Source organism: Protomyctophum parallelum, assembly GCF_964188405.1.
Source record: "Protomyctophum parallelum genome assembly, chromosome: 10".
In the NCBI taxonomy this organism is placed as follows: Eukaryota; Metazoa; Chordata; class Actinopteri; order Myctophiformes; family Myctophidae; genus Protomyctophum; species Protomyctophum parallelum.
This window is the reverse complement of record NC_139704.1, coordinates 19,132,582-19,147,355: the sequence shown is the minus strand read 5'-3', so window position 1 is coordinate 19,147,355 and position 14,774 is coordinate 19,132,582. Positions and strand designations below refer to the sequence as shown.

Genomic DNA, 14,774 nt, shown 5'->3' with positions numbered 1-14,774 from the left:
GGTGTTTTCGGGCGCGCGATACCGTCGTGCGACGACGTATGGAAGCGGGGCTTAAATTCCCCACCCTATCAGGATCCATCTAACATGGACTGGGACGGAGCCTCGCCCGGCGATTGGTCCAGTGTGGTGTCTGGTTCCTCCCAGAAGCCTGTGTCCTATTGGCTCAAAGAGATGCCATTTATTTTTCAGCAGCTAAAGGCGCTCATATTTATTATAGAATAACACATTATTATTCTAATACTTTATAGTAAAAGCCAAAAAAGGTGCATAACATATTGAGAAATCCATTATGTACACAGTTATACAACATCACGCTGCAAAAAAATATAATAATATATGTATGTATGTGTATATGTATGTGTGTGTGTGTGTGTGTGTGTGTGTGTGTGTGTGTGTGTGTGTGTGTGTGTGTGCGTGCGTGCGTGCGTGCGTGCGTGTGTGTGTGTGTGTGTGTGTGTGTGTGTGTGTGTGTGCGTGTGTGTGTGTGTGTGTGTGTGTGTGTGTGTGTGTGTGTGTGTGTGTGTGTGTGTCTGTTTGTCTGTCTGTACTGTAGTAAAAAGTCATCAATACTGATCTCCGCCGCTAGATGTCACTACAGCTCCACAAACCAAGACAGAAGAGAACAGTGACTATCCGCAGTTAATAGTTTACGCGGCAGAAGCCTATTAAATATTACATTTATTTAATAATTTGATCACCACCGGATGAGATCCTTGCGTAACAGATGTATAGGGCAGTACAGTAGGCGAGGAGACCTATAGCTATTTATGTTAGATAAATAATTATAGTAGGCCTACTAGGCCTATTATGCTTGCGAAAATATATACGATTCTTTTCTAAATTGAGTCGATTTAATTCAAAATTGTATCCAATAATCGCTTCGAATACGCTGGGTCTGAAAGAGGACTCCAAGGGAATAGGCTAATAGTTTAATTTATTCTTGTTGAGCTGGTGGGAGGGATTTGAAATGGTGGCTTCTATGGGGTCTTGTGGTCCAACCCCCAGCGCTCAGACAGGGGGACGTGCATCTCTACCACACTGACTGACGCACCTGAGGAGCATCCTCTCCACTCTGCAGTCTGACTATAGTTTATTAGTTATCGGACCCAGGACATACAGTTGTTGTTGTTGGTGTTGGACTACTGCTCTTTTGAGAAAGAAAAAACAGTCTCCACGTTATAACCGAACTTTCGTCTTCCAGACATGGCACTGTCACTTCAACAAAGCTGTTTACTTTTGCTGTATTTGGGAATTATACAGAATTGTCATGGAGTGCAGGTTAGTAGGTTAATTCGAGCAACCGCGACTAATAACAACTAAACTAATCATATTTGAGCGTTTCTCTTGTAACCTTAATTAGATCTTCCAAACTTTCTACTTCTATGCTATTAGGTTTGGGACCTTTATATGTGCATGCAATTACTGTGAATGCCTGGTACAGCATCTCGTTTTGGAAGAATTATCCGTTAATTCTATCCTTCCAACACAATCATTAATGTAGACTGCTGCAGTCACAATCACAAATCAATTGATTTTGGCTGACCACGTTGTCATGGTCAGCTGGTAGGCCTACAATTTCACATGATGCCTTGTTTTTTCCCCTCTGTTTTCCACCCTTTACCTTCTCTATTTTCAAAAGTTTATTACCGGTATTCTTTTTTTTGCTCTTGTTTTTGACAGGTGGACTGGCTCAAACATCATACATCATGATTCATGAAGATTAAATAATGTATTTTTCAAGCCTTAAAGGCAGTTATTAAGATATTGTGCTCTTTCTGGGTCATTGTTCTTCTTGAGCAATGAGCTTGATGAACTTTTCTCAAAGGATTAGTGGCTGGTTCTCTGCAGAAATTTGGAACATTGGCTAATCGAGCCCCATTTGCTCTTTAGTCTTAAGTAACTACGCATGGCTATTTTGAATACAAAGCCTGTCCATTCAGGATTTGTTTTTTAATCCGAGGAGGCAGTGCCTTCCCACTGCCATGCAAAATATACACAGAACCAGTGGGCTACTCACATTTTTAACTTCAGTAAAAGTATAGGCATACCACAATGTAGAAGTACAGGTAAAAGTAATTTTACTTGAGTAAAAACACCAAAAGAAATCACACATAAAAATCTGCTTAAAGGACCACTTCACCACTTTTCAACCTACCTTCATATAATTGGTCGTGACTCCTCACTAATGTTCATGATAAAATGCCACAATTGGCAGACAATTGGCAGACATTTGACCTAATTTCTCCTTTGTCAATGGCAAATATGAGACGTGTGGGGACAAGATTTGGACATTTGACCTAATTTCTCCTTTCATTGTCAATGGCAAATATTGAGACGTGTGGGGACAAAAGCTGTATATAGGAGGGGCTAGCGCCCCTCAAACAAGGCCTACCATCATGCAGGATGTCCCAGATTTCCTGCATTTCTTTCAAAGGTTTTCCAAATGTGAAAAATATTTAAAAATAATATATATCAAATAATAATATATAAAAAATAGCAGTTCTACAAACTCACACACGTGACCTGTTGTGAGCTATAGATCGTTAGGGCCGATTCATACTCCTATTTTACCGCTGTTTCGGTGCTGTAGTGCCGAAATGATTTCGGCTCGTCAGAAATTTTCAGTAGCACCGAAGAGTCAACTTTAGGACGGTACCCGCCCCCCCCGAACCTCAAATGACGTCACATTGTAGGCTCTACAGAGCCGAACCGACTTTTATAGACCAGAGCGGCCAATGCGTTACCCCAGGCTTTCAATTTTTTCTCAGACGAAAATGAAAGCCTGGGTACTGAGGCTAGTAGATTGTCTATTGTCTAATTGCAGAAGTAATTGGTTAATGTATGTTTTGCCATACTAATTTACAAAGTAACATTTCGAGAAATTACAAGTAACTAGAAAATACTGTTCCAGAAGAAACAGTGTGGGCTCGAGTAGCTAAGTACAATGTGATGATGATGTATGATGATGATGTACTTTTGACCCACATGATGTCACAGGGGGAAGAATAATAAATATACTATATTTATCAAATTACTATCGTCTGGTTGCCCTTAGGGAAACAACATTAACTAGTAGGCCTATCTAAACAGAAACAGGAAGATGCCAAATAGTAAAAAGTAAAAAATGTACTTAATTTACTTCCCACCACTGAAGAGGACCAGTGTAGTGGACTGAGGTCTGGCTGACATCTGCCAGACAGCTTTTGTCCAGCTGTGTCTGCCACTGGAGTTGGTGTAGAACAGTGAAAGGGGGTGGAGAGATAACATCTCACATGCCAGTGCCACAAGGTTTGCAAGAGAAAGTGGCTGGTGACATTTCCAGTGACAGGGGTTCCCAAACTTTTCAGTTCAAGAGCCAAAAGATACATTTGGTGGTGTCAACCCCGGGAGTTCCCGTGACCAAAAGTTACAAAAATATGAAGCCCTTTTTAAAAAATAGTGAAAATAGCCACAAGTTAACAATGCATCGCTATTTGTTTAAATGTTTGGAAATGTATTAAAAATATTTAGATTTTTTTGGAATTATTTTGAAAATATATTAGTTTTCTTGGTAATTTCTCCTTAAAAAATCACACCCGTGTGAAGTGAGGGGCGCTAATATATTAAATTCTAACTCATGTTGCTATGATTAGGTGATGTAATGGTGATGTAAAACAAACACAGACAAAACAAACATTAAACTCTTTATTGTTAATGGCATTTACTTGTGACACATAAGAATGGGTCTGACCCATTGTTTGGGAAACATTTAATGATATTTCTACTGGTTATGATAAATCATGGTGAGACGGACCCCACCATTTGGGGACGGAGGTTTTTAATGACAAGGGTACACTGAAGGAAAATCTGTTTTGTAACCATAGCGACGGTTTCTTTCTAGTGGTCATTACATCACCCTCCACAGCTGCATTTTATGTCGACTGTTTTACCTTCCATGTTTCATATTTTTATGACTTGAGCTTCAACACACGCTGTGAGTAGTAATGGGTTCTTTGGTCCTCGCTTGTTTTCTTACTGGTGACTCATTAGTGCTTTGCAGAGAGGCTCTTTTAACTATTTGCTGTACAAACAAGGCTCCAGACTTCCCAAAACAAACTGGTCAGGCTACTACTTGGCCTCACTCCCCGAACCCACCTCACCCCTGCCCATTTTGACAGGCTGGAATGGCTTAGGGTTGACGACAGAGTACAGCTTCTTGCAATGGTTCTGGTCCCCCTTTTCCTCTTACTGTATATGTCTTTTCCCCTTCTTATATGATGATTTCCTGTTTGTTTTATATTGAAGTGTATATTTGTACGTCTCTAAATGTTCTGATGAATTGAAAATGGTGGACCCTGTTGTAAACAGGTGTAATGCTTTATGGAGTCGTCCACACAGTAACATTGTATGTATTGAGTTGTGCTTTCGTGTGAAATGCAAATAAATACTTCAATCAATCAATCAATCTAACCCGTCATCCATAGAACTGCATGGACAAGCACCAGGTTACCGGCGTCCTCCGTCAAATGGAGAAGTTCCTGAAAGGCCAAGAGATGAGATTCACAGAGGGTCTGCGCATCATGAAGTCAAAGCTGGCAGCGCTGCAGAACTCTGTCTCAAAGCTGCCACAAGCCGACCAGTCAGCTGGTGAGAAATCTATAAGAATGACACTGTATGCATCGTCAGCATCATGATTATCACAGTCATGGTCACCTCATCAAAAGCTTTCTTTTAATCTAAGAATAATTTACTCCAATAGTCCAATACATGTAGTTTTTCAAAGGGGCACTTGACGTCCTGACGTCACTCGCTCATCCCCTGGTTTGCGGAAGGTTTTTTTCCTCTATGGAGAATAACATTGAGTGATCTTAAAATCGTCCAAAAATAAACAAACTGTTTCGGCAATATTGTCGAAAGGTGTCTCATATTTGATACAGTCTGTTTCACTTGAAAATTAAACATTTAACATTTAAAATTTAACTAATTTGGCAGCAGTCAGTTGATTCTTCATATCCATATGAGAGAAACGGCCGGGATGATTTGTTTATTTTTCAAACACAGTTCTTATAATGACGCAATCTAAGATCCCCATATGGGGATTATATAATACAAATAAAGTACATGAACCCTGGGAACAGTGCCCTCTGCCGATATTGACGTCAGTCTTCGGTGCTCTATAGTGGTTCGAATCTATGGTTCTGTACAACCGCCGTTCGGACAGTTTGTGAGATACGTGAAGAGACACGCAAGCACATTTATAGTAGGATTATTGCATCATTTAAATTGGCAAAAAGTTCAAGGCAAGCCAAAACCAAACATGTAGAGTAATTCATTCGAGGCACTGTGAATATAAGCACGGAAATTGGAATGTACTAAATTCCAAAGTAATTTCTTAAAATGAACCGTAGCATAACATTTTTGACTGTTCCTTGCTAAAGTTCTTCCCTCACAACAAATGACCAGTTCACTGCTGGACTGAACCAAGCATTCTGGACTGTTGTTTCCCATGAAGTTTCTGCAGCTCAGTGACACATGCATGTCCTCAGGCACATCATGCCACAGGATGCAGGAAGACTTAAGCCTCATTTATACGTCATACGACGGTGTTGCATGCCAAAAATAGCAGATGTACAAGCTCACAATGCGTGAATGTGTTGCGTGCACGACGGTTGTTAGCTTGTATGTTGGTATCTGTTATTTTGGGCGCAGAGATAATTCAGACTTTATTTCACTTGACCAGTGTGGAAAGTAACTATAGGTACATTCACTCAGGCCTACAGTAATTTTGAGGTACTTTATTTGAGTATATTTTCAATACTGTAGGCCTATAGCTCTACAGTGTACATTACATGTTAGAGCTAAAGGTTACACTTTTTACTCCACTACATTTATTTGACAGCTATTATTACAAGTTACTTTGTATATTATTATTACAAAACATACATTAACCACTTAAGGCCTATTTTGAAATTCAGCAGAAGTTCACGAATCACAACGCATCTTTTCTATTTCATATTTTTAATATAAATGAATACAGAATTTGTTTAAAATCTGACTATTTCATCACGTTATTTCACATCGTTGCTGTCAGACAGAAATCTCCTATATATCTCCGTGTTTCAGATTTTTCCTCATCCTACAAGAGGGTCACAAAAGTAAAAAAAACAAAAAGCTCACAACACGTCTTGTACTGTACATTGGCTATTTTCACTATTTTAAAATGTTCTTAAAATAATAATAATAATAATACATACAAGGTTGTGACAAAGCTCCATCTCCCCCACAGCTCCCACCGGCTGCCCGTCCCTGGAAGCTCCTACACACGGACGCAAGTTTGGATCCAAGTACTTTGTGGGTCACGAGGTCCATTTCACCTGTTCCCAGGTAAGGCCTGCAACTATCCATTATTTTATTAGCAACTATTCTATCCATTGCTTTTTCTTATATATTTTTTCAATTAATCAAATTATCGAAAACTTTATTTTATACAAATCATTTCTTATTATTTTTTATTTAGAGCCTCACAACCTTAGAATAGCGGCTAATGTTATGAGCTAAGTGGAGGTACACAATCAGTCATTGGACCCACCAAAGCATGTCAGAAACGAATGCGAACAACGGCCGCGAGGTTGTCACAGAGAAACAAAAATAATAACAAATGATAGGGAAAAAATAAATACAAAAATGGGGGGACAGACGCACAACGGTGACAGACAGCGCTTGTTTCACCTGACAGTTAATGACGTGTCATTCTTGTTTTTTATAATCGATTATATGGATAAAGTGTTGCACTGCTGTTCCCAGGGCTACCACCTCGCCGGCCCGGGGTCGCGTGTCTGCCAGGAGAATGGAAGCTGGAGCGGGGTCAACGCCGTCTGCAAAGGTGACGTCAGTGTGTCTCAAAAGCTTCCCGAGCCTCGTAAAAACACCGGGACTGTAAAGTGGGCCAATGTCATCATCAGGATCTAACACCTAGCAATTTAACAACGATTTGCCCAAATCGCAGTTGTAAAATATATATTATGTCGTAAATCTTCACGCTTTAAGTATCGAGTAACTCAGTAGTTCTCAAAGTGCGGTCCGGTGCACCTCCAGGGGTCCTTGAGTGGGTTCAAGGGGAACCAAATGGACAAAAATGGTTCCATAACTTAAAGGAGCATTCAGTGATTTGGGTGATTTGGAAAAAAAACCCGGTCCGCCCCGGTATACAAGATGTGCACATGCACACACTCTACAGTGGGGGGACATGCAACAGGCCAACAGCACGCACACCAAGGCCCTCCTCCGCTCGATCATGATTGGAGGAAGGCCCCTCTCTATCCTGATTGGATGAAGGATTGGCCACCTAGCCAAAAACGACCCCAGGGGAGAACTGGGGAGAGGGAGGAACTCCTTATATGGTCAGCACACTATAGTAGGAAGGATTATCACAAAAAAAGAAAAAGAAAAGTCATATTTTAATTAAGTGAAATCACTAAAGATACCTTTAATGGTTCTCAAAGGACCCCTGCTGGGGCCACAAAGTTAGACATCAAAAACTCGGAGACTGCACGAATGGAACCAAAATTAATGGACCGGTCCATTTGGTTCTAACTGCATCAATTGCGCTACAACACTAGGGGGTCCGTGAAATTTTAAAAGGTTTGAGAACCACTGGTGTAACCGAACGGGGACTGTTAACTTATTTGTGTGTATTTGTACATTTTGAGGAAGGAGAGAAACGTGTGATTCTCTCATATAGAATCAAGAATTTAGAAGTTACCCCTCCACCTCCCCACTGCAGTCTGTATCCATTGCCACTTCCAGTGAATCAGTGGAATGCCTTGTGGCTCATAGCATGCTATGTCTGCCACATTATTCAGTCTGTTGGGGGTAAAAAAAAGAAGAAAAAAAAAGAAAAAGCAAGGGAAAAAAAATCCCCATACCCCATTCAGGGTGACCTTGGGCGGGGCGGCCGAACGTTGAATGCGGGGTTGAAAGAGGCAGCATCCCGTGAGCCCGGAGGAGGAGGGGGGGGGGGGTGGGAGCTCTCCTCCTCCCCGCACAAAACAGATAAGACAGGCAAAGAAAAGAGCCATTATTTAGTGGAGACTGGGGGCTCCGAGCACACACTGAATGAAGGCCTCGTTAAAATGGCATTAAATGTCTCCAGAACACAGCAAAACACCTGTACCGCATTCCACTGTGGGGTACCTCCCCCCTTCTGTTTCCATTCCTATACTGTAAAAGAACCAGTAGCGGACAGTAACAAAGCAAAACATTTGCTTGAGTACTTATAATGTATTAAGTACATTTTTGAGTGTCTGTACTTTACTTGAGTGTTTATTTTGATGCTTATGACTTTGACTCCACTACAGTATCTACATTTCAAAGACTATTGTACTTTTGACTTTTTTTTGGAAAATGGCAAAATAACAATAGGCCTACAGCAACGCATTGATATTAAAAAGAAATGTACCTTAGTTCTAATTCATACTTTTGAATACTGCAGTATTTTTTTTTAAAGCAAGTAGGCTACTCCAGCAAGTACTCAAGCTCAAATTTGACTGAGCAACTTTCACTTGCAGTTCTATTGCCTGCTGGGTACTTTGTCCATACACTGTAAAATAAGCGGGCCTCGGCTGATTATGTTTCCTGGGCTGTTTGACGGGAGGGCTTCCACTGGACAGGGGGTTAGGTCCACACACTATGCCCAGACCCATGGTCCCATAGCACGCAAGTATGCTAAGCATGCTATTGATAGCGCCTTCAGCCTTCGCAGCTGGCGTGCCTCCAGACATTGTGGCATGCTCGCTTCAAAATGTGTGCAGTGGTGGAGAGTAACTAAGTGCATCTACTTAAGTACAAGCTTGGGGTAAATTTACTTTACTATACGTGTTTCAATTTCCAGCTTTGGTCACAAGTTACTTTGCTGTATTATTACAAAACATAGATAAACCACTTTAGTCCTATTTTAGTCCTTCAGCTGTTTGAAAAGAGACAATTTAACAAGCTTGAAAAGAGCTTGTACTTTTATTTTGGCAATTTAACTATTTCGACACAATACTTTTAGCTCAAGTCACATTTTACAGATCTTACTAAGGTAAGAGCTGACTACATCTTCCACCAACACTGGCCTCCTCCATGACATTCCAAGTGGCTTTAAAATGTGTGCAAGTTTGTTGACTTTGGTGTTTGAAGAGGGCCAGAAAAAGCAGCCAACCTGCACAGTATTATCTCTGTTCGGGTGCTTCAAGTCTATCCTGATAGCTCTAAATGTAGCCGTTGCTTGAAAAGCGTGATTGATACAGAGTGGAAAACATCGATGTCAAAGAAAGCCTAAAAATATCCAGGAGAACCAAGTGGGCCTTTTTTTGTACGTGTTGTGCTCATGTTAGGGAGCCCTAGAGCTAGCAAAACAAACAGTGGAGCAGTGTTGATTTTGTCAACTAACAAATACTATGACGGAAAATGTTTGTCGACTACCTTTTTTGACTGACGAGAACGAAATGGAAACTAAATAAATTAACTATATGACTGATGGCTAAAACTAACACTAAATATATTGACAATTTCATCAACAAATAAAAACTATAGACTACAATGTTAGGAAGGGACTAGTGGACAAGAGATCCAGTATAAGTAAAAGACACAAGTCATTTTACACTTTGTTGGCAGTGTTGAATGCTGAAAATAGCAGATCTTTTTTTATTCGCTGTCAAAATCAACACTGCAGTGGAGCGACCAATGAAGTTATCGAATATCCTTGCTGTCGGGCAGAAATCTCATGTACTGTATCTCCATATTTCATCATTTTATGCTGTTTATTTTATGTTTTACGTTATAGTGTAACAGAAGCAGCAAAAATAGCACATCTACAAGCTCACAATGTGCCGTGCACATTGTGAGCATGTAAATCCCATGGGAGTTTTAAATATTAACTTTTTTAGTTATTTTCACAAATTAATGCCCTGCTACTTGAGCATACTACGTCACACAAAAGTATCAAAAGTAGCAGAGCTGCAAGCTCAAAATGCGGTGTGTTTTGTGTTGCTTTTGCTATTTGCAAATTTGAATCCTGAATAGTAAATCTTTGGACGATATACAGTGGCCTCAGAGCCGTGGCCTCTGGCTTTGGAGTTGAGCAGGGGCAGCGCTCAACTCCCTCAGTCATCACTTTTTACACGTCTAGCACGCTCTTAGTACTGGATATAAAAACAATGGTCATGAGGCGAGCACGGCTATTTGTCCGTTTTGATTCCTGCAGCTTAACAGACTAAACAAGTTTAGGGCAGGCACACAGGAATGTCTCTCTGGGATCTACAGCAGCTTCTAGTCCGTCTTATGTTAGGTTTCAGCACGTCGGCATCTCCATTTAACCAATCAGTCGTATGATGGTTTCACGCGATAATAGCCAAGCTACGCATCTGCGATATGACGGATTCTGAGCCTGTTGATCAGCTATATTTTAGCTATTTTTTAAAAATGTTTTGAACATTTTGGAAAATCTTCATCTATTATTATGACACGACCAAAATAGGGAGTCCAGGTTTTAACTTAAGTGTAAATGTACTGTTTCTAAAACGGGTAGTCCCAATACTTCATTCAGATTGTCTGGTTACCGTCACGTGACCGGTGTAAATTTCACCGATAACCCACTCCTTCAATCACTTTGTATCATCCATAGAGTATATTTTATATGAATAGAGAGGACACCCGAGTTCTCCTCCCATCCACTTGCATTAAGTTGCTCAAAAGCGCATGAGGCGATTTCACTCCTCCTTCCTGGTAGGAACAGAGTGCATTCTGGGATGGATTTGCCTCAAACACATGAACGCGCTGCCGTTGACTATCATTGTGCCGTTTGTGCGCGTTCACGTATGAAACATTCGTTCACGTGTCATGGCCTCAAACACATGAACGCGCGCAATGATAGTCAACGGACCAGCGCTGGCTCGAGCTGCAATGACAAATCCGGCCACTATGTCCATTTCGCCTCAGGGTTTCCTCTGGGTGCCTTCTCTATTCATATATACTCTAAGGTATCATCCTGCAGCCTTGTAGCTGAAGTGGGGAAGGGGAGCACTTGATTGCTTTACAAACACATGCCGTGCAGGCGTCTAAGCACCGCCCGGCTCATATGACTGTGAATGTGTGGCTCCAGGCAGCCCCGTAAAGACATCAAGCGCTATTCTCCCGTCACATAGCCTACTTGCCGAGCACAACAAGGAAATGATGTTGCTCGCTCTGGTGGTGCAAAGCGTAGCTACTTTTGTGAATTCAATAGTTTTATTAGGTTAATATTGCTATATGTTTGTAACCGTTTTAGAAAAGCAATAAGCCACTCGAGGCCCCAGCTTACCTTAGCTTGGGAGGTAGAAGACCCTCGGCTGCGCCTCGGGTCTGCCTACGCCCCCAGCCAGTGTAAAATACCCGGTAACCTGAGACCTCTCGTGGCTTATTGCTTAAATACACTCCACCTCTTTCCTGAACCAAGGCTTTGACAGCAGGCAATCAGATGTTTCCATAGTTAAAATGGTGCAGAAGAGTGGGGGTGATTTATATTGTAATGGCCATCTTTGCTGGGGAAGCAAAGGGCCTCTAGACATACTGAGGTGTCTTCAACCTGCTATTATGGTCATCATTTTACTGTTGCTCCATACTGTCCACCTCATTGAAGGAATTTGCACTAAAACAGTGAATTCCCACATGTTTGGGGTGAAAAGTGGAAACTACAGCATATTTTGTAAAATAGCATGAGTGAGGGTTTTAGTGTGAGAACTTGAGAAGTATTGCTAAAAACGTTAAGAATTTTAAAAGGGCCTTGGGTGGAGGTGTTGACAGCTAAAGACTTCACAGCCCCTGATTCTGGCCATGAAAAGAACCTCAAGTTGACCTTCCAAGTAATACATCAGTGTAAATTTCCTTTCCTCCAATGGTTCTCAAACACTTTTCTTTAATTTCACGGACCACCATCAGTCTGTGAGTGCACTGTCTGTACAGACGTACTCAGGTAAAGTGAAAGTACCTCAAAATTGTACTGAAGTACAGTACTTAAAGGTAGGGTAAGTAGTTTTCTTTGGTTAAAATAAGTGTTAAAATGCTCTATATTGTGCTAGTACTCATTGCTATAGAGTGTTTGTTCATTAACAGGAGTGTCCATGTCTGTCCAGCTTTTTATTAAACAGAAAATGCATTTTCAGGTCGGGATACCAATTTTATCCAATCAGGATAGAGAACTCAGTCAGGGATACAGATTAAACAAGTGGAATTGTAAGTGATGACACAAAGCAATGAACAGACAAAATTGGAACTGGAGTCTGGAACACTAAAACAATTAAGCTGATAAATGGCTACTTTCTCCTGATTGGCTGAAATGTTGTCACATACCTGAAAATGTATTTTCTGTTTATTAAAGAGAGACAGGGAGACCACTGTTACTGAACAAACACTCTATAGCAATGATTATCAGAATATAGTGATTTTACCTTTTTACAAAATACCTTTTTACCTATTTGTTTTAACCTAAAGTTACCCTATACCTAATGTAGTTACCTTCCACCTCTGCCGAAGAGGAGAAATATGAAGAATTGTGTCCATAAATGATGGTACCATGCAGCCTCTCTCATTCCTCAGTGTCAGTTATCATCAGTCCTGGGCAGACCCAGTCTCACCACAACCCTATATGACCCAGGACAGGAAGGATAACACAGCCTGTATTCTATTACATGGGACACACAACGCACTCCACAAGACCTTCTGTTTCAGGCATACCAATCGGACCAGTCATCATTTGTATTTGTATTGGACTGTTGTATTAATATATTTCCTTGCATGTGAACAGTCCCTCTGAAGCAACTGAGTTTAGACTTTGAGAACCCCTGCCTACCCTATTAGGTAGGCAGTTATTAACCAATAATGTACCGAAACCGACATTGAGAACCAATAAGAGGGCTCCTATGTCCAGCTTTGAGGGTGCGTGTAAACACAAACATTGTCCCAACACAAACATTAAATGCCATTGAAAATGAATGGCCAGCTTTGGAGTGTTTGTGTAAACATTGTGTTGAAGACGAAGGTGAGGACGCAAATTCTAATTGCCCAGAATGTTATGATGTATGATGATAGGAGCGCCCCGCCTCACTTCTTTTTAATAATCAACCAAATGGATTAGTCTAACCCTTAAGCCCTGTAATATTTTCCCTATTCTTCATTGTCTGTATTAATCATAATCGAGGTAAGAGTTTGAAATCACCGGCATATCGCCCGGGCCTGCTGTACTTAGAGTTGAAACGTTGATGTTATATTGAGAAGCCTCACCAATGCGGCAATGCCCACAGATGTGAGTGAGTGTGACAGCAACCCGTGTCAGAACGGAGGGACCTGTGTGGAAGGGGTCAACCACTACAAGTGTACCTGTCCCCAGAACTGGAGTGGCTCCCACTGTCAACACCAAACCCAGACAGGTCAGTCAGTAATGCATGCATGCATGCTTTTTTATGAAAAATGGACATACTGTACTGTTATGGTATTTGTACTTCCAATTTCCAATACTTTTACTTCTACGCCACTATATCTCAGGGGCATAATATTGTACTTTTACTCCACTTCATTTATTTGAAACTTTTAGTTACTAGTTACTTTGTAGATTTGGATTATTATTACAAAACATGCATTAACCACTTAAAGGTATATTCAGTGATTTCACTCAAAAAACCTTAGGTTTCATTTTTGGCTGTGGGACCCAGCCTTTCGTCCAATCAGGATAGAGAGTCAAAAACGAAACCTAAGGTTTTTTGACCCCCAGGGGTTAACTGGGGACAGGGAGGAACTCCTTATATGGCCAGCACACTATAGTAGGGAGGATTATCACAACAAAACCAAAAAATAAGTGATATTTGAATTAAGTGAAATCACTGAATATACCTTTAAGCCATAAGCTTAATACATTTTGTCTATTTGAAAATTGCCAATGCAACGCATTGTGAGCTTGTAGATCTGCTATTTTCAAAATATTTGTATACATTTGAAAACTCAGAACATTCTACATAATGAGTCATTTTACTTTTGGTACTTTTAGTACATTTTTATCCCAATACTTTTGTACCTTTACTCAAGTACACTTTGAATTCCGGACTTTTACTTATTTCTATATTTCAGTATTGATACTTTTACTTAAGTAATACCATTTGAGTACTTTTTCCACCACTGTGTGATATGTACTGTATGTGTCGCAGGGTGAATTCTATAAGCTATATATCTTGTATACTTTTGGTCTTGCGCACACACAGCGCCACCCGAGTGGAGCGTAATGAATGACCCAGCGTTCAGTCGAAGACCTCGCTGTGCCAAGGTGGACAGAGCTCAACACTGCAGCTGCGACGCAGGCTTCCACATGAGCGGAACCTCAGACAACAGCATCTGCCAGGGTGAGGCCTGAATTATCTGTTTGTTTAGTGTTTGGTTTGTTTTCTTTTTTTTCCCCAGGTGATTTATAAGGTCTGTGGTTTAACCAAAAATGTAAGGAAACGCATTACTGGATAGACTAGCAAGACCTGGGAAATAATCTTTTTGCTCCATGCAAAGTATATCCTAGCTGTCTCTCTCTCCACTTACCCTGGACTGACAGAGCCACACTCACCAGGTGGTGCCACAAACATTGTGAGTGCCAATCACTCAATCAGTGTAGGCTGATAGGTGAGTCTTGGGCGGGGTTTCTCAATGCCATATTGAACATGAAATAATAACTCAATGGCTTCTTATAGAACATAGATCAGCAGATTAATAGAAAATAAGAAGGCACATCAAAGTTGAAA

The 14,774-nt window shown here is 40.8% G+C and overlaps 1 protein-coding gene across 2 annotated transcripts in view; it reads left to right on the top strand.

The window, feature by feature from the left end:
• The first annotated feature begins 1,007 nt into the window (after positions 1-1,007).
• fbln7 (fibulin 7) overlaps positions 1,008-14,774 on the top strand; it is a 249,864-nt gene continuing 236,097 nt past the window's right edge. For both annotated transcript variants that reach the window (XR_014569866.1, XM_083775312.1), the window contains exons 1-6: positions 1,008-1,278; positions 4,464-4,626; positions 6,266-6,363; positions 6,784-6,862; positions 13,299-13,424; positions 14,250-14,387. Coding sequence is in view for 1 of the 2 variants with exons in the window: in XM_083775312.1 (XP_083631438.1) it covers positions 1,204-1,278; positions 4,464-4,626; positions 6,266-6,363; positions 6,784-6,862; positions 13,299-13,424; positions 14,250-14,387 (679 nt within the window). In the remaining variant the exon portion in view is untranslated. The remainder of the gene's footprint in view (positions 1,279-4,463; positions 4,627-6,265; positions 6,364-6,783; positions 6,863-13,298; positions 13,425-14,249; positions 14,388-14,774) is intronic.